Raw genomic sequence first — 26,955 nt, 5'->3', positions numbered from 1 at the left:
AACACAGTCAAATGTGCCTTTTGGAATAGAGTGCTCTTTTTATATATCTATATGTTTGCACAGAACCTAACACGAATGCTAATCAAGATGCTAACAAAGAACAGAAATTCTGGGCATAAATTTAACATACTAATAATTAATGTTTCCAATCCCTCTGACACACACATCAAGTAAATTGTATGAAACCATATGCCAGGGAAGGTTTAGACTGGATATTAGGAAGTATTTCTTTACAGAACGGATTGTTAGGAATGGGCTGCCCAGGGAGGTGGTGGAGTCCCCATCCCTGGAGGTGTTTAAGAGTCGGGTTGAGATAGCGCTGAGGGATATGGTGTAGTTGGGAACTGTCAATGTTGGGTTAATGGTTGGACTAGATGATCTTCAAGGTCCTTTCCAACCTAGATGATTCTGTGATTCTGTGAAACAGCTTGTCAAATCTGAAACTGCAATACCTAATCCATTTGAAAGTGAGACCAGGATCTGGGATAGCAGATTTTCTGACAGTTACTCTGTACTTAAATGAATAAGAGAAATGGCTTGACATAAGCTTTGTCTAAAGCTTTTTTTGCAAGTCTGATTTTACAAAGTTCAATCAATTGAGACATCAGCCCTTCTAAAACACAAGTTTACCTAGGTAGGAAGCCTTACAGCTCTTGATAAATAATCCAATGAACAGAAAATAATTTAATATATTGATTGGTATTTTCCCCTTCAAATGCCATGTTTCTGCTGAACAAATAATTCTAAGATTAGGAGTGAAATCTTAAAATATTGAAGCCAAAGGCAAACTCCCTTTGATGTTGATGGGGCCTAGTTTGCAACCTGGGTACTTCTGAGGTTGTCTTCCTAATCATCTGAACTAAAACACTGGTACCCCATTAGTTCTACTTACTGCTGTTCTGGTCACACAGGCTTCCCATTTTTACACCTCCAATCAATACGCTATTGAGTGTTTAACGACTACCTTGGAAAAGACAAAACCAAATTACGTAGGTTTTTTTGAGCAGCTTGGGAAATGGACTGTGTGTTATTGCAGTCAAATTTATGAAACACAACTGTCACAGTGCTGGCAAGCATCAACCTTTGCACGTTTTGCAGGCAAATAAACATCACTTCGACTGGAAATCTGCTTATTATCGAACTGCTGAACCTCTGAGGGCAGACCCAGGGAGCACTCACTGCTCGGGTCGCTGCTCCCCTCTCCGCCGGGCAAGCTGCTGCCCGAGCGGGGTTGATCTAGTGGGCTGGTTTTGGACAGTTTTGTGGAAACTTCCTGCTGTTCCAGAACAGCCTCTGTTCTGTTATCTTGTTTGTACTCATCTGTTGTTGGGACGCTTCCCAGGAAGGCCTGACCCCGACCCCGAGGAGGGACCCGGCTGACATCAACGAGGAGTCACGCTCGGAGGCGGACACCGCCTTCCCCGGGGGAGCGGGCCCTGCTCACCGCAGGCCTTTCCCCGCTGCCAGCAGCCCGCGGCTCCCCGGTGCACACAGCGGGCTGCCGAAATCCGCTGTACAGCAGGGCTCGCTCCCGCCCCTCCCCGCCCGGCTCTGCCCCGCGGGCCGCTCCCCTCGGAGCCCGCAGCGGGCCGGGCCGCAGCACCCCCGGCCTGGGCCTGGGCCTGCGCTCCCCGCGAGGGCCGCCCCGGAGCCCGCCCTACCCCCGCGGGCGGCTCCTCGTGCCGCCAGGGGGCGCCGCGCTCCCCGCGACGGGTTGATGCGCGCGCACGGCCGGGCGCTTCGGGGGGGCACTAGGCGGGTACTTGCGTGTGGCGGCAAGTCACGAGGACGAGGGCGCGGGCGCGCTCACTGCCGGGGGGGTGTGGGGGGATCGGATGGGCAGCCCCGCTGGCGGGGAAGGGGGCGCCCCTCGGGCCGGGGCCGCCAGGTTGCGGTGGGTCCCCAGCGCAGGGCCGGCCCCGGGGAAGCCCGGTTCTCTTCCCCGGCCCTTTCCCCTCCCGGCCCCCTGGTGGAGCGGGATGGTCCGCCCCGGGCGGGGCGCGGCGCGGCCCTCCTCTCCCCGCCCCTCCCCTCTCTTCCTCTGTTCCTCTCGCGTTGGTTCCGCCGGGAGAGCTCTGTCCGCCGCCGCTCGTCCCTGCTCGCGCCCGTCTCCGCTCCGGGCCGCTTGGGCGTTTTCTCTCTGCCTTAAAATCGGTGAGGAGATGGGCCGAGGCGGGGGGCGGCCGCCGGGCGCTGCCGGGGGGCGGCGCGGCCCGATGGGGACGGCTGCCCTCAGCCCAGGCCTGGCCGGGCCGTGACGGTCGCGCCGCGCTCGGATGGAGGCGGAGGAGGGGAGGGCCTCGCTCTCCATCTTCCCCCACACGGGCGCCGGAGCGCGGCCGCAACAAAGCGGGGCGAGGCGCAGGGCCCGGCTCCGCGCAGGTCTCGCCAACGCCCTGGTGCTGCCGCTGCCGCCGGGGGAGGCCCGGGGCGTGCCGGGTAGCCGGGGCGGGGGCCGGCGCCTCCCTGCTAGCGGCCCTGTGCCGCGGGGAAAATGGAGGCCGGGGAAGGGCAGGGAAGGAGGAGCGGCCACCGAGGGGGAGAGGCCGGGCGGGGAGCTGGCGGGGCGCCCTCCGGCAGCGGGGCGCGCAGGACGGGGGCCGGCGGGACGGGCAGACTCCGCAGCCGGCGTCCTGAGGCGTGTTCCTGCTTCCTTGCAGGGTGTCTTTTATGAATAATCAAAAGCCGCAGAAGCCGACGCTATCAGGGCAGCGTTTTAAAACTAGAAAAAGAGGTAAGTGGTCCGCAGTGTGCATCTTGCCCCTGCCCGCTGTCAGCGCCGTGTGTGTGGCCCCCAGTTAAAACTCCGTTTTGGTCAATAAACAACCCAGTGCCTTTATGCACTTCTCATTCATCTTCTAAACGAGACCACGCTAAATACAATGTCTTGAGGCTAACTCTGGGTGCTAGAATATTCTCTGCACTAAGACAAAATATTTGGCAGTAAGAACTGTAGCTGAATTTACTGTGATAACCTTGGCTTAAGAGGCAGTCATTCTAGAACTGTACTGAGTGTGTTTAGCCTGAAAGCAGAAGTATCTAGTACCCCTGAGTTACAGGGGACCTCCAACACAGGCTTATTGCAGATCAATACCTACATCTAAGTGTCATCTAACCTAATAGGAATTTCGGTGTTAGCCACTGGATAAAAGTTACATTCTCCCCTTAGCGCTATAAGAATGTGATTTAAATTAAGCTAACCCTAGAAAACAAACAAAACCCCACAAACCACCACCCCAACCAACCAAAAACCCAAAGTGTGGGATGTGCAAGGGCCTGTTTCTGTATGTGCACAGTTACTCCCATAAGAAGAGCTAATGACTGAAGTGGTGTGATGAGTAATTTAGTATTTTGGTGGTGGTTTTCTACTCCTGAAGAGGAAATGGGGACAGCTCTTAGAGTTGCTGTTTAGTAGTGTTTTACTAATATACTAGTATTGTTCCAGCTCAAACTGACAGCATTAAGGATGCTGTACATACTGAACTAGTAATTAAGTTGTACAGAAGTACGTGTTGATTTACAGAACCAATTTCAGTGTTAAAGCACGTTGAGAAACTGTTGAAGTGAGAGTTGGGTTTAGTCTGTCCAGCAGATGAAATGCTAGTGTCCTGGGGTTTTGTCTGTTTTTAAGCATTTAACCATAGTTTGGCTTCCAAGCAACTCTGCAGTAACAACGAGCTTCATGAATCTGTCCTGGGGATAACCGATCCAGTATTTCTAGACTTCTACCCAAGTGTTACCAACGTCTTGATACTTGCATTGAATATGAGGACACTAGTATGCCCCTTACAGAAGGGTTGATAACAGCTGCTAACAAAACTGGCTAAGCTGTTGTAGACAACACTCAAAGTAAGATCTGCAGCTGAGTTCTGTTTCTTTGGAAGCTTTTCCTCTCATGGTTTGCATAATCTAAGGACAAATTGAGATGAGTGAAGACCCTCTTCCATTTAAGGCTACTGTTAGTTACATGAGTGGTTTTGCATATGAACTATGCCCTACCTATAGTGAAAACAAGGCTGTGATCAACTGATGTATCTCCAATGTGAAGAAGCGTGTGTTTTGCTTTAACAACAACAAAGGATGCTAAATGGATCTTTAATTACAGTCCATCATTTCATGTTTGTTTAAGACTAAGCAGTTAGCTCAGATTTCTACATTTCCCCCAGGCACTTGAGGAAAAGCAATTGCTTCAGACTCATTTAACTCCATATTAAGAGGAGGAGATGGTCTTCATAGCCAAAAAGCAAGTGCTGTCAGTTGGCTCGAATGTGATAATAGTATGCAGCTTTTCAGTTATTTTGTTGAAAACAGTGAGAGGCTCAAAGGCCTTAAATGGAACAGGAGTAATAGAGTCAAATGCACAAAACCGTAGGGGTACGTATTTTGAATTGCCTTCCAAGATGTAGATAAGCCTCTGGTTTTGGAGGGAAAGAGTGATCTAAGATGTGAACAGGGGTATAAGAATTAAACTGAAAAGTCAGATGGGCTTTATTAGAGCCAACTAATGGTCATCATAAAGAACTGTTCTGAGTGAAAGTACAGTAAGAATTCAATCAGAGGTAACTAAGGAATGTTTTCGCTTTTCATAGCCTTTCCCCCAGCCTTGACTGAATAGGGGAGTGAAAGCAGTAGAACTTCTTACTGCTGTATTGGCCATTGAAATTCATTTTAGGCTACACTGTTAAGTCTCTATTTGTGCTAGTTAGTACCAGTTGTCAGGCTTGTCAGTGCAAGTTTGGTTTGGGGTTTTTTAAAATAAGATTGAAATTACAAACTTTAAAAACCAAACAGCTGTGTGTGGCAACTTTATTTCAATGCTTTGTTTTTACAGATGAAAAAGAGAGGTTTGACCCTACTCAGTTCCAGGACTGTATTATTCAAGGTTTAACCGAAACTGGCACTGACTTGGAGGCAGTAGCAAAGTTTCTTGATGCGTCTGGTGCAAAACTTGACTATCGCCGCTATGCAGAAACACTTTTTGACATCCTGGTGGCTGGTGGAATGCTGGGTAAGTCCCTTTAGTAGGGCTGCTGTCAGCCTTTAGTCACTTGACTCTACAAAAGCTCACTGTTTTCTTTCAGTGTAAAAACTCTGCAAAAGAGCCCACTGAGTGTGTAGAACAGGGTTTAAGTTATGTGTAGTAAAACTATCTTAGCGATTGACTGAGCAATCAAATTACTGTAGAAATACTCTGTATACCCTACCACAGTTTTGCTTGAGTCGGTTTGCATTCTTCAAAGTGTGGATTGTACAGACTTGGATTAAGGGAAAATATGTTGTGTTTTGGGTTTGGTTTTTTTTTTAACCAGGAGTGGATCTTGACTTTGTAGTCAAGTTCACTTCTGCTGATGAGATGCATGAATGCTCGTTTCAGGTGTGTGGTCTGTGGTCACAAGACCAACGGAGTTAGTCTGAAAGATTCTGGTATGAACCTGTGCTTTGTGCACCCCGCCCTGTTATTACGGAAAGTAATATTGTTTACAAAAGGATCTGATGTGCTTAGTCTTGGAAATGCTATTACAAATCCCTTGTTGTCGACAACAGGGAGGTCATGGGCTCTAGCAAATGTCAGGGAGTAAGAACTGAGAGGGTGGTTGAGTCAGCAGAAAACACAGGGAGCTGAGGAAGTTGAGATGTGATGACAAAGTCTTGTAAACTCGTGTACACTGTGTGTAAAGAGCAAAGAGTGGAACAGATCCTCAGCAGCCAGGTGAAGAAGTAAATGAAGCTAAATGAGGTTGGAAAGTAGTAAAAAAAGTGGTACTTCTAGATTTTGACTTTACACTTCCTACTTGACTAAATACAGTTTAGTGAGAAAGGGTTCAGATGGCAGGGACCCATTTAAAATAGAGGCTGTGAAGAGGACCTTTTATGTTGTCTACCTAAACTGGAAAAGGTCTGTCTCAGATTTTAGCATTTGTTACGCAATAGTTGGGGGGCAGGACTTAAATGAGAAATTTGGCAGTTGCAGAAGATTTTCTGTAATGTAACAGAAACAGAATTCAAAGGACTTAAATGCATAGGGAGAGGAGAGGAAATACCTGATTCTGGGCCACTGTCAGACTCTGCATGGCAGTTCTGCAGTGGGGGTGGCTGGTTTGGGAGGATGCATCTGTTGCATGTTGAGGAGGTCTTCACAGTGGTACTGCAGAAATGTCAGGTGACTCGCTCAAACGCTGAAAAGCAAGGCTTGCAAAATGGCTTAACTTCATGTGCCTGCCTGTCTGAGCTGTGTATTGGAACAGTGTTTTGTAGACTGAAGTTACTGTGATCTTCCTTTGGGCAAGAGGCTCTTTTGCTGATGTTACAAGAGCTGGTAGTGTGAGTAAGTAAACTTGTCTGCCACATGGAGCATTGCTAGGTGACTGTTACAAATTGGTACAATCTGTGGGTTTACATTCAAGAGTCTTAACCAGTGCATACTGTGTTAGGAAGTGTTCCTTCTAGGAATGAGGCTGAGAGGGAAGGGAAAAATGCATCGTGACATTAATACAGGGGTCCTTTACTCAACTCCCTCTCTAGAACAAGTAGATAAATAGAGTAGCTTTGATCTTTAGCCAGACAAAGCCAAAATAAAAACTGGCATCCTGTTGCCTTACCACCTTTTAATATTATTATCATTAATGCTTATCTGTGTCTTCAAGTTGTGTTTCTGACTAATCCATAACAAAAGGATCTCCCCTTATATGTAAGATGGCGTAGAAATCAGTGATGAGGTATTTTGGCACTGGAGTTGGTGACTTGAATTCACTGTAGTTAGTGAAGCAGCCTGGCTACCAATCAAATGCCTGTATTAAACTGAAGAGGGATGGTGAAGAAGCATCTTCTAATTAGCAGCTAAAAAGCTGAAGTGCCTTTCAAGACCAAAGTTTCAGGCTCCTTTCTGGGACACTGAATTTTGAATGTGCATCATGTTCCATCTCCTGTTGCTACTCACTCTGTTATTTACAAGACCCTTACAAAGCAGCACTATTGCAGCAGACATTAAAAAGACACTTGCTAGGATTAAGCAGCTTCAGTGGCTTCCTTTCAGGGAAGAGGAGGTCCGGTGAATTTACCCACATGTAAACAAGATGTATTGCCAATCCAGTTAGCAGTAGGGAGTCAGAATATTTAAATGTTTATATCGAAGCTACTGATTTTGAAGTTCCACTACAGCAGTGGAGCAGATGGAAATGTAGGGGTGTCTTCAGTGATCCAGTCATTCAGAAAGGACAATGCGTTGCATGTTATGGGTGTTGGAATTCTTATTGTGGAGACTATTCAGTACTCCCACTGGGGAGCAGTACCACTAATGCTGAAATCCTTCTTTAGCCCCAGGTGGTACCCTGGCAGATGACATGACACGTACAAACGTCTGTGTATTTGCAGCACAGGAAGACCTAGAAACCATGCAAGCATTTGCTCAGGTTAGTGTTGAAATGAGTACAATTTAACTTAAACTGTTTAGTGGTCAAAAGTGAAATGTTTGTTTAGTTGAAAGCTTAGGTAGAAATTAATGCATGGCTTTAAGAAATGTACTGGAAGAGGTAGAGTAGCACTGTTCTAAGCTAAAAGTGCTCTAAGGAGTTCAGACCAACTTTACTGAATGTGATATTTTTAAACTAATTAAATGATAGTACAGAGCAAAAAATAATAATCTCTGTATCTCTTTAGGTTTTCAACAAGCTAATCAGGCGTTACAAGTACCTGGAGAAAGGCTTTGAAGATGAAGTCAAAAAGGTATGGAGCGTAGGTCCTTATCAGTAGACAAATAAACCTTCTCATTATGCTAGTTAACTACTGTACACAAGAAGAGTTCTATAATGGATTATTAAAGTACAATACTTGAAGTTGTTAATAGAAGAACAGCTACCTTGTATGACTAGGAGAGAAGACTACCAGTGAACTGGCGCTTCTGCTAGTTGAATAGCTTGATTGAAACAAAAGTGTCCAACATGGTGGCAGTAGCCAGAGTTTCCTGAGAGATGGTAGTTCTATGGCAACTCTTCTTACTTCCTCTTGCAGTTGCTGCTGTTCCTGAAAGGGTTCTCAGAGTCTGAGCGCAACAAACTGGCCATGTTGACGGGTATTCTGCTAGCCAACGGGACACTTAATGCATCAATTCTCAACAGTCTTTACAATGAGAACTTGGTTAAAGAAGGTGAGTGTTGTCCAACTCCTCCTTTAGGGAAGGATGGTGGGGGACAGAACCATGACAAGTAGGTGGAAATTGCGATGACAGTACATCCTAGCAGCTCACTAGCTTCATCTGGTGGTAGGTTTACTACCGAATTAGCAAAGGTAAACACGCTGTCTCACAACCTGGAAGGTCGTTAGAAGACTAGTCTTTTCGGAAAGCTGTGTGGAACTTCCCTGCACAACACTGGGGGCTGCTGTCGCTAGTGTTGCCCAGCAAGGCAGCACTGTGTTTTGGAGAGGGACCTTTCTGGATGCAGAAGGTGTGTCGTCTTTAGGCTCCTTCCTAAACTGCAGCAAAGAGAGTTGAGTTTAGTACAGGGAAGCCTTTGTGATGCTGAGTGGTAAGAAAAGTCCAACATGCTGGAGGCTGCAGCCTCCTCAGGCAGAGGTACTGCAGCCACTGCTAGGGCTGCCTCTGAGCACAGCTGCTGCTTTGAGCAGGGGTCTGACAAACTCAGTGCCCTGTACTCTCTGGCCTTGTGATTCCCTCTGCTTTGAATTTCAGTAACAGTAGTACTGTTCCTGTTGCACAGGTGTTTCTGCAGCTTTTGCAGTCAAGCTGTTCAAATCATGGATAAATGAGAAAGATATTAATGCAGTGGCTGTCAGTCTTCGTAAAGTAAACATGGATAACAGGCTGATGGTGAGTACCACTGAAATTACTGATTTACTACTTAAGCCAGTTTAGTAAATAGTATTTACCAGCAAAGTGTTCAACACGTTTCTTTTGTGAAAGAGTTGTTGTAAACTTTGTTCTCAGGAACTCTTCCCAGCCAACAAACAAAGTGTTGAACACTTCTCCAAGTACTTCACTGAAGCAGGACTAAAAGAACTTTCTGAGTATGTTCGGAACCAGCAAACCATAGGAGCTCGGAAGGAGCTGCAGAAAGAGCTTCAGGAGCAGATGTCACGGGGAGATCCGTTCAAGGATGTAAGTATTTGTCTGTAGACAAGGTGGAGGTGCCTTTTTTTTTTTTTTTTTCTCTGTAGGAGCTTAGCTCAAACTATGTGAAATACAGTAGCATTTAATACTAATCTGAAGAAGATATATGCCTAATTAAATACTGAACTTAAACACTTACCTCTTGCTAGGATTAAAATTAGGACCAGCGTGTTGTGGTATTCGCTTCGTTGTCTTTCCTTAATGTCCTGAATCCTGCTGTATGATCAAGGGGGTGATTTGTGGTTCTGAAGGTTTCCAGGTTACTTTTAGAACAGAAATTTTAGTTTAGTTTAGTGTACTATGTGGCCTGTGTGCTGACTGTCTTATTCTAACTGGCAGATAATCTTGTATGTGAAGGAAGAGATGAAGAAAAACAACATCTCAGAACAGACTGTGGTAGCCATAATCTGGTCAAGTGTAATGAGCACGGTGGAATGGAACAAAAAGGAGGAGCTGGTAGCAGAGCAAGCCATTAAGCATTTGAAGGTAAAAGTGTGGACTTTTGCACCCCTTGAGTAGGGTGCTTCCCTCTGTCTCCAGCTCCGTTTTAAATGAGTTAAAACCTACAGCCCCCCAATACAGGGAATCTGTCCCCCTGTAACAGTTGTATTATAGTCTGAGTTACTGAGGCAAAAGCAGTGTGACTTCTGCAGAAGCACTCTGGGGTGGGAGTTGCAAATTTCTAAGCAGTGGTTGATAGAAACTGTGAAACCAGCCTAGTCAGGCAGTAAATGTGACGTGCTCTGCATGTGCCAATTGGTTGTTCCTGTTACAGCAATACAGCCCTCTACTTGCTGCCTTTACTACCCAAGGTCAGTCAGAGCTGACTCTTCTGTTGAAGATTCAGGAGTATTGTTATGACAACATTCACTTCATGAAGGCCTTCCAGAAAATAGTGGTGCTCTTCTATAAAGGTAACTTCGGTGGGGCTGTAGTTCTGGGGGTGTGTGGGGGTTTGAGGAAGTTTGGGTTTGGGTTGGGATTTTTTTTTAAAGCTGGTATTTGCAGAATGCTTCAGTCCTGATAAGACCTTTAGGGAAGATCAGTGCTACAGCATTGCACTTCATAAGCTGAAGAATTGTCTACTTCTGTTTGCAAAGATGGAGCAGTAAAATGCAAAGGCGGATGTGGCCATCCTTGGCATGTGGGGAAGCGTTCCTCTAGGCAAGGATGCTGCCTGTCTACTAGATTCTAAGAGTTGTGGTAGATCAAAGCTAAATTTAGATTTTAAGGCTCTTTGGCCCTTTTAAGGTAGGGATAGATGATAGTGTATTCTTCTTAGTTCTCTGCCTGAATGACTGAACAGCCAGAGATTGAGACCACCAAGGTGTTGTGGGGTGCTCTAGGCTCTCTGTTAATGGCTGTTAAAAGGTGTTACTGAAAAACATGCTCTGCACCTGTGGGAACACCATGGCAACAGAAGAAAACTTGTGGTTAAACTGAAGATTATATTGCACTTGTAAAACTTAAAAAACAGTTAAGCACTTCCTGTGAGGTACTTCGGGCTTTAAAGAATTTGCAGCTGTTCTGAGCTGTTGACCTGAAGCTTTCCTTGGTGCGTCATCCCAGATAGCTACAAAGTATGCGAGACTGTCAGTGAAAGTGCAGCTCCCAGGTGCAGTGCTCAGGAAACCCTCAGCAGCCAATCTGAAATGGATGGTTCTTGGAATTCTGAAGAGGCCCCGGGGCAGGAGGGTGGGTTGTGCTGCTTCCAGGGAGGAAGCAAAGGCTGCTGGTCAGGGCTTCTCGACAGCTGGCATTCAGTTAATGCTGCTCTTGCACATCTTACAGCTGAAGTGCTGAGTGAAGAACCTATCCTGAAGTGGTATAAAGATGCTCATCTTGCAAAAGGGAAGAGTGTTTTTCTGGAGCAAATGAAAAAATTTGTGGAATGGCTCAAGAATGCTGAAGAAGGTAACCAGCAGTTTAGCTCACATGTTGAGCTGGTTCATTTTGGGAAGCTTAGTGCACTAGTGCTTCATTTTGGGGTGGGGGGGTGTTCATTGCCCTTGAGACTTAAGTGTCCCCCCCCACCTGGTACTGCATAGAAAAGCTTGCCAGTGAGCCCCCCGGGCATCTAGTAGCAGCTGTTGTGCAGGGTGGGGGGCAGCAGCAGGGGTCTGCCCCGCTGGCAGCCTAGTGACGAGGTCTCTCTGTTCCAGAGTCGGAGTCGGAAGCTGAAGAGGGTGACTGACCTGTGAACCCCTGTCCTCAGTAAAGCAAACAGGAGCTGTAGATAAGTGTCATGTCTCATGTGTCCTGATTCTTACATCCTACCTCCCTGTATCAAGCATGATATAAGGGCTCTCATGGCAATTTATTTTAACTGTTTTCTATAGTTATTGAAATACTGGGTTTAGTTTTTAAAACCATGTTTTAAGTAGCTTACAGGAGCTATTCTAGATTTTACTCTAACCTGCATTTGTCCTTTCAGTTATATTCTACCTCCTGTATTTTCTACTGTAATAATGTAATTTAAGGCCTTCCACAATGAAATCCATTTTACCCCTTGGGTTTTCTATCTATATTTGAGTAGACATGATATGGTGAATGAAATTTCTGGCAGTTCTGTTTGCAAATTAAACTGTAAAAAGCCTCGGAAGTGAAGAGGCCATGGCTTGTGTGGTAACTCGGTGTGATGCTTCAGTCCATCCCACTTGCTCCAGCTCCCCCCATTCAGTTCCTAGCTGGCTGTCCATCTCCCCAAGGCCTCCTGCTCTCTGTACTAGCCCTTGAAAGCAATCTTCTAGCCCAGCTGCTGGGCAAGGCACCTGCCCTGCTGCCGGGAGCTCCCAGTCCTACTCACAGTGGTGGTGCAGGGGTAGCAAGCGGTACCTGCCGTGGGGTAGCTGCTATGGTGTACAGGGACTGGCGCAGCGGGGGGTTGGGCTGCCTTGTGGCCAGGTGGTGCCAGCAGGGCCCTCCCACTCTGCCCCATGCTCTGGGAACAGATGACTGCTGGAAAGGAAGGCAGACTAAACTCCACACCCTCCTCATGATGTTTTGAAATTATTCTATGCTGGCACTTGACATGTTAAACCAAACAGTTTGTCTGCTCCCTGAAACTTTGAATTCTTAATATAAATTCTCAGGACAGCTCATAATTTGAGACAGATCTGGTAAAAAGAGTGAAGTCTGTGCTGTTGTAAGCTAATAACAAACATTAACTGAAATACTGGTAACCTGAGTACACCTGATAAAGATTTAAAAAAAAATGGTGATCACAACACAATCTGTTCAATACTACGGTAACCTTCCTTTGTAACTTTTTTTAAAACAAATAAAGGCCATCCTTACACTTATGTCAAAGGGCTGTCTCTGTTCTCTTACCCAAAAAGGAAGCATCAGTGACAGTAAAGGGTAAAAATCAGTACTAGGTTTTTTGCTCTTCTGATGGCAGCTGAAGAAAATGATTAAAATAGTACTTTCTTGCTGTTAGGAGGCCTAGTTTAGAGAGCAGAGGGTGATCTTTTCCACGTGTTAAATAAAAGTCTCCGGCCAGTTGCACTTTTACCAAGAAAATGCAACCGGGCTCATCGGTATCTTTTTCTTAAATTTTATGCCGGCGGTGGAATTAAACTTCAGTAGCCAAAAAGCTGTAATACAAAATAGGGCATTTACAAAATAACTACACGCAATAAATAAATTAATATTTTTTTGTCTCTTTGGAGTGACATCTGCATCAGCCTTCTCAGCTACAGGAGACAGCTTCCTTTTCTCCCGTTTCAAGGGCAAGAAAAAAGGATGTTTCAGTGCTTCCCCAAGAGTAATGCGCTTGGCTGGGTCATACTCCAACATCTTCTGGACGAGGTCAAAGAGGTTCCTGTGGTCAGAATTGTGGCAGGCCATGAATTCCTTCGGGAAGAAAACAACACAACATGGGGTTTTTTGATGTTGGAATTGTACTTAAAGCTCCTCTCTCCAAGCGCCTTTTCCCTCTGCCATCTTACCTTCAGGGGCTTACAGCGCCTTGAGACAGATCTTCCAGCGGAACTGTGTTCATCCCAGTCCAGCCGGGCACCATGGAAATATCTGCGTCTCCTTAAACAAACAGACCAGGGCTTGTTATTCAAAGATTCGCTAGAAGTTTATCAGCATGTTTGTTCTTGGGAACTGATCTGGGACTATTCCACAAAGGTGGCCAGCTTCTTAAGTACAGCAAAAGAGGAATGCGAGTTTATTCAACTTTAAAAAAAAACGTGCTATTAAGCCAAATCTGAAAATACTTAAACTATAGCACAGTCCAGGCGCAGAAAATGTAATTACCTGGTTTTCTCTATCATGTGCCCTGGCAAAGGCCCCAGTACTCGCTCCATCATTGCCAGGTGCTGTCTGTTGTCACGGGCCTGGAAGGAAAGCAAGAGAGACATTTTTGTGTGTCGTTAGAGGAAGTTATCAAGAACCACACTTCATTCTTGACTGTACCCTGCAACTAATTCCAGATTAAGGAAAAAAGAGAGGCTGGGGTCATCTGTTTCCCGAAGTAAGTTACAATGTACTGAAGTTTCTTTTCCCTTATTTTTCCCTCCCTTATTCTTTCTTTTCTTTGTTCGTAAGTGTCAGCAAGACTGTCAAGATGACAGAATTCAGGTATTGGAGTAGTATTTGCCAATGGTGATAGAGGAAGCTCATCTGTTACTGGAGTGGCTTGTGCATTACAAACGTTCACAGGGTGATCCTTCCTATCAAGCTGCTACCACAATGTTTACTGGAAGCAACTTGTAGAAATCTTCTGCTGAGGAAGTTCCTTTGTGCCTGCAGCTTCTGTTCTCTTCCACTTGGCGTTACAGAGAAATGCAGCTTCATTCCTGACACAGACCATTCCCCTTAGTCCCCACCTCCCTGGAGAGTATTTTCACCAAGCTGAGGAGCATTATACATGCTGCAGCCTTTGGAGTTTCACAGTTACCTACCTGAAATACTGCGTATCCAAGGCAGTACTCTAGGAGGATACATCCTATGCTCCAAACATCACATGGCTGTGACCATCCCAGTGCTGTGAAAAGATGCAGAAGGTTCACATGTGTATCAGACCGCAAACACTTCCACAGCTCAAGCAAGATACACGACACAGCTCTGGCAGTTCCATAGCATACAGGAAGTCCTACACTCAAGATCAGCCTAACAGATGTCTACTGACCCAGGATCACTTCAGGAGCTCTGTAGTATCTTGTAGTCACCAAAGCGCGATGATACTTGTCATCATACGTTGCGTTCCCAAAGTCCGCAACTTTGATGTCTGTATTTTTCAGTCTCCGTTCATCGCGTTTCTGAAATGACACACGATGGCATGCAAGGGACCAAAGAAACCCAGACCAGAGCTGAGGGGCAGGTGGGGAAGAGGACAGCAACTTACCCGTTTGGGGTTATATTCTTCGACATAGTCAGACGTCACAAATAAAATATTTTCTGGTTTCAGATCTGTATGCGTCAACCTGTTCCCGTGCAAAACTGCAAGGTAACACATACAGTTAGCAAATTCTGTGAGGAAAATTTAACAAATAAAGCAAGAAAGAAACACACTTACAGTTCACAGATCTGCAGATCTGATAAGCCATCTGTCTAATGTGCTCCAGCCTCAATGGCAAGAAGCCATTCTCTTTATTAAAGTCATAGGTGCTGAGCCCCAGCAGCTCGAAAACAATGCAGACGTGCCCATGGTACTCAAACCATTCCAACATCTGGACACAGTGACTGCAAAAGCAGGAAAATCCATGAATTGCAACAGAAGTTGTAGAACGCCGAGATGCATACGTCATACGTTCCAGAAAGCGACGTCACAGAAATCTTAAAAGCCAAAACAAAGTACAGTCGCCCTTGGCTACCCACTGTGTACTGTCGGGATCCGATGCATTTAAGTGTTGCAGTACTTTTATTTCTTCATGAGCTGCTTCAGAGTACCCATGAACGTTTTTTACTATTTTCACAGCCACATGTCTGTCTTCCCTGAAAAGACAGGTTTGAACAGTGATTAGAACAAGGAGTAGTTTTAACGAAGAATATTCAGTAATTATCACCTTATACATTGTTTATGACAATGGCAACCTTATCAGAAAAGGGGTTTTTTTAAGTACATGCTGACTGAATAGAATCAAGGTTCACCAATGCACAAAACCAACTAAATCTTTACATTTTGAAAACACACTCGATACCTTTATATATCGGCATTATTCTTAAAGGCCCCGTTTACCTCCCCTTTCTATTTACGTACGCTGGGCTAATACTGGAGAAGCTGCCACACCCCATGGCCTGACACGACTGTCAGTCAAAAATGACAAGCCCCTTCAGTCATTTCGGTAGCGAAAATGTAACTGAGGCGTCAGATGCCTTCTAGAGTGACTAGAAACTCGACAATCCAGTTTCATACTATTTTGCACAGAGCAAAACCGCCATCAAACACAAAACCCGTTTGTGACCCGTAAGATGCTCACTGCTGGAACCCAAATGGCACTGCATCGTCACGGATGATCCCTGAAGGGGAGCAACGTGACAGCCGAGACCTTACTCGTTATACAGGCCTGGGGTGGTCCAGGCCCCAGGGCTGCCCCGTGGCGGGGTGCAGCTTCACCCCACATTCTCTAGGCCACCTCCCCACAACAGCCCCCCGACCTCTACCAGGCTGGGGGGCACCTGCAGAGGACACACCCATCGCCTCGCCCACCACAGTCCTGCACACCCCCCACCTCCCGGTGCTGTACCAACAGCAATCCAGGTTTGGGAACTGCGGCAGCCTTTCAGAAATACGCGGAGCAGCAGATGAGGAAGTAAAGATAAAACCTGATACGATCAGAAGGCGCTTCATGACCCACTCGGTCATAGTATCAGTAAGAAAAATTACAAAAGTAAAACCAACAAAAACACTAAGTCCTATCACTGAAGCTATTCTAGACTGTGCTGCTTTAAACTGCAAATCTCTAGTTTGAGAGGTGTTATTGGACAACTCTCAAGGCACATTTACAGGGATCTCATTCTAGTATGTTCATTAACTACATTTACTATTTTTTGGGGGGGGGGAGGAAAGGGGAAAAAGAAAAAAGAAATATATTTAAGTTCTACAGAAAAGAAAAACAATTCCCACCCCCAAACATAAAAAGTCAAGACAGAAGGAAAAGGCTTGCAAAGCCCCCTCACATCTTATGCTAAAAGAACTTATCTATCTGAAAAGTTAATAAAGTTTGAAGAATGTTCTATACATCTGCCACTTAGTACGTCTCCACTCTGACAGATCAGGTGACCCTCCTCATCCTCCTCTACACTCCTGGATCTTTTCCTTCGATGTCTCTTCTGGAACGGCACCAAGATCGTCCAGCCAATCAATAAACCCGAGTGAATTCAGGTCAGAATACAAAATTCATTCAGCGGGGAGATATTCAGGCATTCAGATACGTGCCAGGCCACAAACAGTTGGCAGGAGCAATTTCAAATTCAGTCCCCGGAAATTCACAGGGCACATAGTTTATGTTACAGGAGAAAAACATGGCAAGGAACAGATTTTCAGATGAGATACGCAAAGTGGCAAGGCAGCAAAAAATTACAACACAATTGTTTTTCTTTTAAAATATTGGTTCGCTGAATCTTACTTTAGCATTTCAGTGACCGTATTTTTTTTTTTGAAAGTGAAGGATTTAATACATACTTTTATATATATATATATATATATGTATATAAAACCCCAGCCTTGTGGCCAAACTAAAACACCCATCTTAAGTAATGCAGATTAAATCACTTGTGTGATTATTTGAGAAGAATTCATATTTTTAAACTCATAAAGAGCATATACATTGACTTTAGGCTGTCTCTGCTGAAGATCTTCAATTATAAATCCCATCTTCAGCTTTTTTAAGAGTTAAATATGTAACAAAGATCAGGAAAACTGCCCTCCTAGCGGGCAGACATCACACATACCTGATGCTACAGATTTTTCAGCGATACTTAAAACATCTTACTAGATAAAATTTTTTAAAAGTAAAAATCTGACATTATCTCCTTCCTATTGCAGTGATACTTAGTCAAAAGCAAGTTTAAAAGCTTGTGCTTGGATTTTTGAGTAGGGCTGAAATAAATGCTTGTCATAACAGAAGTTGTGAAGGCATGAAAGTGATGCCTGCATATCAAGTACTCCGACTGATGGTTATTATTCATTCATCTGCTCAGATATATACCCAGTGAGCAAAGAGCAGAACTACGTTCTGTGGTATCACAAGCACACCTACAAGCTATACATTTTCACTGAAGGAAATAAAATCCTAGCAAAAATAATCATCTACTAATATTAACTAAAGGAATAAACTACTCTCGACAGAATTCCCCAAACTCCCACACTCAATTACTACTGCCCAGATGAGAATCCACCTTCTTAAAATAAAATAAACCTAGATTAAAATGGGTCACCCCACCTGCGGATGATGAGGACCGGCAGGGTGAGGTGTGTCGTATCTCCTTTTGTGAGGCCTCGCCCTGCTATAACCTGATGCTTTGCTACTGCGATGCCCAGTAGCACATCCTTGATTGTACTTGTTGCTGCGTTCTTCAACATCGCGTCGTTCACGACGGTCTCTTTCATTTACAGATACGGTTTCTGAACAGGTACTACAAACAAAGGATCAAATAAACAATTAAAATCCTAGCACCCCTATCGAGACAGCTTTTTGTTTTAAGCTGTAACACATCTCTCTCGAAATATCTCCAACTCAAAACCAAATACATTATCAGATGAGAACAATTAAATCTTGAGAGATATGCTTAGTGATATCAGGAGCCAAGAAGTTATTTACCTCTCAGGAAGTTTAGAAAGATCACGTTTGCAGTGCTTGTTCTGGGCACCACTTAAGGCTCTCTTGCGAGCTCTGTCACGTCTGCGATCCGGACTCGCTCTCTTATCCCCGTCACGATACCTAGTTCGCCTGTGTTATAAATGCAGAGGCAGAACCAGAAAATAACTTTGACAAATTTACTGAAGTAAGAACAAGCAAAAAAAGGCTCGGTACGCCGGGGAGCAGGAAGGGTTTCCGCTCCGCACCGACGGACACTAGATGGTGCTGCGTCACTCCCTTTTATAGTCCTATCCTAGTCTTCACAAGCGCAGCAGGGCCCCTCAAATTTTCCCGGGCTTTCTGCTGTTGCTAGGGTCTTCTGACAGGGGTCCCTCCAGTACTTTTCCAATTGCCCAATAACAGTCCATGTGAGTCTGTGTTTACTGAGGGGAAAAAAACTCCATTTTAACAAGACAACCATGGCAAATCCCCCTTTAACATACATACATTGCAAAATACCAGCAGCACACCTGTGCCTCATATTGAGGTCATTATACTTTTTTAACACAAATCACCACCATACTCTTCACAATCCCTCGCCTTTTTATTAAATTGATTCGTGTTTGGGTTTCAAAACATACTAGGGTTTGTTGTATGGGATTTGGGTGTTCTGTTTTCTTTAACTATCATTAGTGGGTGTACCTTTTCTCCTTTGGCCAATTCAGGATCCATTGGTTTTGCCGAGATTTGCATCCCTTGAACGACTGAATGAATCAATCTAATAAAACATGGAATCGTACATGGTATAAACATTAGGGCCGCAAGTGCACACAACAGATAAAGTAAAAGCTGTTTTACCCACGGGGCTCCAGGTAACCAGGACCATGGATCGCCAATTCCAGCCACTCCACGTTTGGACAGGGACATGAGCCAGTTGTCTGATGTCTGTGGTCACTTCTCCTACATCATCTATCTCCAGGCAACAATTAAAAACATTCAACTTTCCACATACCCCTCCCTCTTCAGCGAGTAGGTAGTCCAAAACCATGCAATGTTGGAGAATCGCAGTGCGCATCTGTTGAGCCTGTTGAGCTAAAAGATCTACGGCATTAACAGTTTTATTAGTAATAATTTCCAAAACTGCCTGCAGTCTAATTATACGATTTAAATTATGAATTGGTTCTCTTGCCCCTGATATTGGTTCATTAGGGTTCCAGGAGGCAGGCCCATAGTGTTCAATTATCTTCTCGGGAGGCCACTCATTTTCCCCCCCCCTTTTGAGTTCCACCTATTTTGAAATCAACAGATCGCTTACTGCGGGCAACACTCTTATTTCCTAATTTATCATATAATTTTATTCCTAATTGGGGGCCATCCGCCTCTGGAAGAAGGAAAAATAGAGGTCAAATAATCCCTATATAGCAAATTCCTGACCAGTTCGCTGGTAATTGTTTGTAGGCAGTATGTCCGCATATCCAATAGTGGCCCTTTTTGGCTTTGGTGCCTTTAGCAAACGGTCCACCTGCAGTCCTTGGAGTTTCAAAATAAGTTGTATTTTTATCTCCCAAAGGGCTGAAAACTTCCATTATTTATCCGTATGGTACAATACCAGGACCCAGTGTCGTTTTTCCATTCACAAGTTCGATTATAAAAATTGCTTCTTCGTTAACTTGGCATATTCAGTTTCGTTTTTGTCTGACCAGAACCCCTTGAATCCTTTGCTGCGTCCTTGTTCATTAAGCCACAACCATATATAAATACCTCTGTCTTTGTTAACTAATTTATGTGTAAGTGTCCACATCAACCCCTCCTTTCTGAGTTCAGTTCAGACAAAATTTACCTTTGTTGGGGAACTGAACTGGCCATGTTTCACTATCTTCCCAGCTAGCATTACTAACATCACTGTAGTTAGTTACAATTTGTGACGGGGAAAGCGGTACAGAGACCCACGGCCAGCTTGATAATCCTAAAGGTCCCCCACAAACCCAGCAGTGACTTAAGTTGAAGGTTTTACTTACAGTTTTTGCTAACAGAACAAACTCATTATCTTCAAAGGGGTCATATGAGTTGGTAGCATTTTGACCCTTTTTAGCCATTATGAGGCTAACATATACAGTGAGGAGAAAAAGCCAGCCACCATAGTGAGGTCCGGTATGGCACATTTTTCTGTTTACCCCTGGACCCATTGGGTTGCTGCCAACGGTCGGGTTCGTATCTTCTTAACAGCAAAAGTGGAGGCCAATCCGGTCTTGCCCTCACTTGGACTTATCCTCAGCTTTCCTCCAACTCCCTTTTCCTTTTTTCTAATTCCTCTGTTCAACTGTATAAATTGACTTATATTTCTGTGCAAAACAGTCTAAAACCGAAATCACAGATATTACAACCTTTTAACAAATATATACATAGACACACAGGGTTCATGTAGACGATTCAGGATCTCACTACTATTGATGTCATTCAGTCTGGTTCAGTAAGTCCAGTTCTATTTTAACTCCATTGTATTTGAAGCTTCAGATCTCCAGGTGCTGACTCGATCTTCCAATTGGGTTCACCTGTGACTGGTCCTTTCACCCTGGAAATAGGAGTCCAGCCTCTTTCAGCAGTTCTTAGCTGTTTCCATAGTCAACAACACCAGGAATGGTCCTTCCCATCTAGGAGATAAACTTTCCTCCTTCCAAGTTTTAATCATTACTTTATCTCCAGGTTCTATTTTGTGTACTGCAAATCCTAAAGGAGTTGTCTGGGCTAATATTCCCTTCATTCTTAATTCGTTCAGGTTTTCTCCAATGGTTTTAATACGTTACTGAATCGCCACGTCTTCTCTTAATGGATGCCTGTGGTGGTTTAGTCCCTGCCGGGGTCTGAGACCACATGGCCGCTGCCCCTCCCCAACAAAGGGAGTGAAATACAAAGCCCCGGGGCTGAGATAAGGAGAGGTTTAACACAACAGTGCACAGCAACACAACAAACAACAACAATCACAGTAATAACAATGAACAGAGCAAGGTATGCACCGATACAGCAGTGAGAGGAACGGCTGCACAAACGCACGCGCTCACCAATTCTTCCCACGCTTGGGCGCCCGGAGGTGACATCAGCATGGTATATGAATAACCCGGCTAGAGCTTCCCCCCACTGTTGGGGAAACTTAACCCTATCCTAGCTAAACCAGGATATAATCCACCCCTTTATTCTATACCATGTACGTCACGTCCAGCTGCCATTTAGCAATTAGCAATAACGAAGAAAAATTCACAAAAGCACAGTATAATTCACAGTGTGTTTTCACCTCAAGTCCCCTTGTGGTACGCATCGGACCTCTCCATCCTTCTGCATCACCCACCAGGTGCACCCAGGTCCTTGAGCAAAAGCAATCCCGTGGATGGGTTTGTCTTTGCCCGGCGCAGGACTAACCCAGACCATTTTTCCCAGCAGATCCCTCATGCGCACCACAGGGACTTTATCCCCGTCTACCACACGTGGAAGTTTTGACAGAGCCGGGCCAGCTCAATTGGCAGATCCTCTTGTGTTGACTAACCAAGTGGCCTTTGTCAGATGTGTCCCCCAGTGTTTGAAGGTTCCACCCCCCATTGCTCTCAATGTAGTTTTTAACAGTCCATTGTAGCGCTCGATCTTCCCAGAGGCTGGTGCGTGGAAGGGGATGTGGTAGACCCACTCAATGTCGGTATTTAGCCTTAGATGGAGTTTACCACCCACTTTGGGCTGCATTCCCAAGCAACCCAACTCCGAGAAGCCCCGGCTTGAACTCTCTTCAAAGTTCAACTTTCCTTTACGGTACTTGCTGGCTATCGGTCTCGTGCCGGTAGAATGTAGGACATGTCCTCTTCCATTTTTTGGAGCCTCTGAGACAGTTCCTCCACAGCTGAAACCAAAGCATGTTGGGAGGAAGGGAGATTTCCCTCATATTGCCGGAGCTGGACAATCACTTTGTCCACTGTTTGAGCCTGGGTGTCTCGCCACCAGGACGCTACTGCTAATGCTTTGGAATGTCCCTCTGGTCCACTTTGCAGAAACTTCCGCCACATGAACTGTGTGCAAGGGGCCTGATCTGGATCCATTGGTGACCACTCATCATTCAGATCACCATAGACCGTGTCAAACACAGCCATTTCCCTGAGGTTCTGAATGCCTTTCCCCATGTCGGTCCACTTGCCCAACCGACATAGAGCATCATCCTTGTAGGGGTACCTCTCCCTCATAGCGAGCAGGAGTCGCCTCCAAAGACTGAGGGTTTGAGCCTGTTTCCCTATTGCCTTGTCAATACCAGCCTGCTTGGCTAAAGGTCCCAGCTGCTTGCCCTCTCTCCCCTCCAATTCAAAACCAGCAGTTCCACTATCCCAGCATGGGAGCAACCAGATGCAAATTTGCTCACCTGGAAGGCGGCTGAAATCCTTCCGCGTATCTCGCAACTCACTGAGGGATAGAGATCGGATGGTTACCTCCGGCTCTTCCTCCTGCTCTCGTGATGGGCCTGGTTCATAATCACCCTGTACACTGCGAGGGGATTTTTTGGTATATTTGGTTTCCTGTATCGGGGCAACTGATATTGGTACTGCTTGTCCCTCCGGCTCAGCTGCTGTGCTGGTGGAGGCGACCCGTACTGGCGCTGCCTGTCCCCCTGGCCCAGCTCTGTACCAGTAGGTTCACTTTCAGACCCTGCAGGCCTTTCTCCCCTTGAGGGCAGTGAACAGCGTTAAAGATGACACGGCAGGCATGGGCAAGCCCCCAGCACGTCGCAAGGATTTGTGTCTCCCGGGGTTTGTCAGATTGGCAGCATACCTTTTCCAAATACTTCACCAGTTTATCAGGACTCTGCATTTGTTCAGGAGTGAAATCCCAAAGCATTGGGGGTGACCAATGACTCAGGCACCTGCCCATCTTTTCCCACACACCTTGCCATTTACAACTATCTGCCCTCAGGGCAGGTTTCCAGGTGGTGCTATTGTCGGAGAAGTACCGCATGGCCCAAAACAAGATCTGGCAGACGTTCTGAAAGCACAGAGCCACAAGCACGCTGGCCTGGGTGCTCCAGGGATAGCTGAAACTCTCAAAAACCGAGAGGATCTCTTCCCCTGGCTCACCCACAGAGGGGGTGAGACCCCAAACAAAACCCCAGGCAGCTAAACAGCTACCGGTTCACCTCGGCAAGCAGTGATACAAGCCCATTATAAGCAGACAGTAGCCAGTACAGCAAAACAAGACCCTTGACACATTTTCCACCAATAACAGACACCAGCACTAGGAGCACACAGTGGATATAAGGATTAATCCAGCCCCACCACACAAACAAATTGGTCAGCACTGCAAACATTTCTTGTCAAACAATACAAATAAGAACAGAAAAAATTGCACCTAACACACCTTCTCCTTTTGTCCTTATTTCAGCCCTCTCGTGCCCCACGTTGGGCACCAAAAGTTGTGGTGGTTTAGCCCCTGCCGGGGTCTGAGACCACATGGCCGCTGCCCCTCCCCAACAAAGGGAGTGAAATACAAAGCCCCGGGGCTGAGATAAGGAGAGGTTTAACACAACAGTGCAACAGCAACACAACAAACAACAACAATCACAGTAATAACAATGAACAGAGCAAGGTATGCACCGATACAGCAGTGAGAGGAACAGCTGCACAAACGCACGCGCTCACCAATTCTTCCCACGCTTGGGCGCCCGGAGGTGACATCAGCATGGTATATGAATAACCCGGCTAGAGCTTCCCCCCACTGTTGGGGAAACTTAACCCTATCCTGGCTAAACCAGGACAATGCCCTAAAGGCATACCTTGGGAATATGGCATCCCATATAACATCTCAAAAGGTGAGAGGCCTGTCTCTGAATTTGGCATTGTCCTAATATGAAGTAAGGCTAAGGGTAAGCATCTAATCCATGAAAATTTGGTTTCTATCATTAATTTAGATAACTGTTGTTTCAAGGTCTGATTCATTCGCTCTACCTGTCCAGAACTTTGTGGATGCCACGGAGTGTGATATTCCCAAGTAACGCCCAGAGCTTCTGTAACCAACTTTACAATTTTAGATGTAAAATGAGAACCCTGATCCGAATCAAACGTTTTTACAATTCCAAATTGGGGTATAATTTGTTCCAGTAATATTTTAGCTACTGATTGAGCAGTCGCTCTGGTGGTAGGAAAGGCTTCTACCCAGTGAGTTAATTGATCCACCATTACCAGTAAATATTTGTATCTCCCAGCTTTCGGTAGTTCTGTGAAACCCATCTGGATCCTCTCAAAAGATCGATAAGCTGTTTTCCTTCCACCAGCTGTGGTCTGTCTCACAGTTCTTTTCTTAATCTTTTGACATGTTAAAACAACCATGAGTAACCTGTTTTGCAATTTCATATATTCCAATACAGCCAAAAGGTCTTAGGAAATGATCAAAGCCTTAGTGCCCCAATGAATGCTTTGGTGTAATCTATTTATTATCCTTCCAGTATATCCTTTAGGTAATATTTCCCTATTGTCTGGAAGAATCCATTTCCCATTTACCATAGTGGCCCCCCAATTTTTGAATCTCAGTTAGCTCCTGAGGGCTATATATCTTTTTCCCATAATATAACTTAGTATAATACCTAGTAGCACAATGGTTACCAGTTATAAAATATACAGGATTCATCTATAGGTCAACTCTGGCCTGGGCCTATTGTCCAAGCCTTAGCACTTCACCTTACCAGAAAAGGGGGTTTTTTAAGTACATGCTGACTGAATAGAATCAAGGTTCACCAATGCACAAAACCAACTAAATCTTTAAATTTTGAAAACACACTCGATACCTTTATATATCGGCATTATTCTTAAAGGCCCCGTTTACCTCCCCTTTGTATTTACGTACGCTGGGCTAATACTGGAGAAGCTGCCACACCCCATGGCCTGACACGACTGTCAGTCAAAAATGACAAGCCCCCTTCAGTCATTTCGGTAGTGAAAATGTAACTGAGGCGTCAGATGCCTTCTAGAGTGACTAGAAACTCGACAATCCGGTTTCATACTATTTTGCACAGAGCAAAACCGCCATCAAACACAAAATCCGTTTGTGACCCGTAAGATGCTCACTGCTGGAACCCAAATGGCACTGCATCGTCACGGATGATCCCTGAAGGGGAGCAACGTGACGGCAGAGACCTTACTCGTTATACAGGCCTGGGGTGGTCCAGGCCCCAGGGCTGCCCCGTGGCAGGGTGCAGCTTCACCCCACATTCTCTAGGCCACCTCCCCACAACAGCCCCCCGACCTCTACCAGGCTGGGGGGCACCTGCAGAGGACACACCCATCGCCTCGCCCACCACAGTCCTGCACACCCCCCACCTCCCGGTGCTGTACTAACAGCAATCCAGGTTTGGGAACTGCAGCAGCCTTTCAGAAATACGCGGAGCAGCAGATGAGGAAGTAAAGATAAAACCTGATACGATCAGAAGGCGCTTCATGACCCACTCGGTCATAGTATCAGTAAGAAAAATTACAAAAGTAAAACCAACAAAAACACTAAGTCCTATCACTGAAGCTATTCTAGACTGTGCTGCTTTAAACTGCAAATCTCTAGTTTGAGAGGTGTTATTGGACAACTCTCAAGGCACATTTACAGGGATCTCATTCTAGTATGTTCATTAACTACATTTACTATTTTTTTGGGGGGGGAGGAAAGGGGAAGAAGAAAAAAGAAATATATTTAAGTTCTACAGAAAAGAAAAACAATTCCCACCCTCAAACACAAAAAGTCAAGACAGAAAGAAAAGGCTTGCAAAGCCCCCTCACATCTTATGCTAAAAGAACTTATCTATCTGAAAAGTTAATAAAGTTTGAAGAATGTTCTATACATCTGCCACTTAGTACGTCTCCACTCTGACAGATCAGGTGACCCTCCTCATCCTCCTCTACACTCCTGGATCTTTTCCTTCGATGTCTCTTCTGGAACGGCACCAAGATCGTCCAGCCAATCAATAAACCCGAGTGAATTCAGGTCAGAATACAAAATTCATTCAGCGGGGAGATATTCAGGCATTCAGATACGTGCCAGGCCACAAACAGTTGGCAGGAGCAATTCCAAATTCAGTCCCTGGAAATTCACAGGGCACATAGTTTATGTTACAGGAGAAAAACATGGCAAGGAACAGATTTTCAGATGAGATACGCAAAGTGGCAAGGCAGCAAAAAATTACAACACAATTGTTTTTCTTTTTCTTTTAAAAGATTGGTTCACTGAATCTTACTTCAGGATTTCAGTGACCGTATTTGTTTTGGAAGTGAAGGATTTAATACTTTTATATTTATATATATATATATAAAAACCCAGCCTTGTGGCCAAACTAAAACACCCATCTTAAGTAATGGAGATTAAATCACGTGTGTGATTATTTGATAAGAATTCATGTTTTTAAAATCATGAATAGCATATACATTGACTTCAGGCTGTCTCTGCTGAAGATCTTAAGTTATAAATCCTATCTTCAGCTTTTTTAAGAGTTAAATATATAACAAAGATCAGAAAAACTGCCCTCCTAGCGGGCAGACATCACACATACCTGATGCTACAGATTTTTCAGCGATACTTAAAACATCTTACTAGACAAATTTTTTAAAAAGTAAAAATCTGACATTGTCTCTTTCCTATTGCAGTGATACTTAGTCAAAAGCAAGTTTAAAAGCTTGTGCTTGGATTTTTGAGTAGGGCTGAAATAAATGCTTGTCATAATAGAAGTTGTGAAGGCATGAAAGTGATGCCTGCATTTCAAGTACTCCGACTGATGGTTATTATTCATTCATCTGCTCAGATGTATATATTCTATATCCACCAACTTGGTTCCATCGACTATTGCATACCCCAATTCCCGTTTCCCATCTACAACCCTAGAAAAAAATCCATCTATAAACAACTTTTTGTCTTCAGCTAATTCAGTTTCTTCTAGATCAGGTCTTATTTTCGTTTGCAATTCTATTACTTCAATACAATTATGACTTAATTCACCTCTAGGATCCCCATATAAAAATTGAGCCGGGTTTTGAGCACCAGTTACTCTCAGCTCTAACTCTGGTGCTTCCATTAAGATAG

The 26,955-nt window shown here is 45.0% G+C and overlaps 2 protein-coding genes across 2 annotated transcripts; one reads left to right on the top strand and one right to left on the bottom strand.

Moving 5' to 3' along the window:
- The first annotated feature begins 1,999 nt into the window (after positions 1-1,999).
- Positions 2,000-12,426, top strand: BZW1 (basic leucine zipper and W2 domains 1). Its single transcript, XM_074829512.1, has 12 exons — positions 2,000-2,154; positions 2,661-2,734; positions 4,832-5,008; positions 7,315-7,409; positions 7,657-7,722; positions 8,008-8,143; positions 8,715-8,824; positions 8,942-9,112; positions 9,464-9,610; positions 9,900-10,038; positions 10,916-11,038; positions 11,287-12,426. The coding sequence occupies exons 2-12, from the start codon at positions 2,671-2,673 to the stop codon at positions 11,316-11,318; spliced, it is 1,260 nt and encodes a 419-aa protein (XP_074685613.1). The 5' UTR covers positions 2,000-2,154; positions 2,661-2,670; the 3' UTR covers positions 11,319-12,426.
- A 208-nt stretch (positions 12,427-12,634) lies between these two features.
- LOC141925525 (dual specificity protein kinase CLK1-like) lies at positions 12,635-19,768 on the bottom strand. The gene is made up of 13 exons (XM_074829970.1): positions 19,718-19,768; positions 18,580-18,641; positions 17,899-18,027; positions 17,521-17,713; positions 16,293-16,408; positions 14,954-15,070; positions 14,652-14,818; positions 14,481-14,575; positions 14,265-14,394; positions 14,038-14,120; positions 13,391-13,470; positions 13,075-13,165; positions 12,635-12,979 (listed from the first exon to the last, which is right to left on the bottom strand). Exons 1-13 carry the CDS (start codon positions 19,766-19,768, stop codon positions 12,635-12,637), a joined length of 1,659 nt encoding a protein of 552 aa, XP_074686071.1.
- Positions 19,769-26,955: the final 7,187 nt, after the last annotated feature.

Source organism: Strix aluco, chromosome 6 (assembly GCF_031877795.1).
Source record: "Strix aluco isolate bStrAlu1 chromosome 6, bStrAlu1.hap1, whole genome shotgun sequence".
NCBI lineage: Eukaryota > Metazoa > Chordata > Aves > Strigiformes > Strigidae > Strix > Strix aluco.
This window is presented reverse-complemented; position numbering and strand designations above follow the sequence as displayed.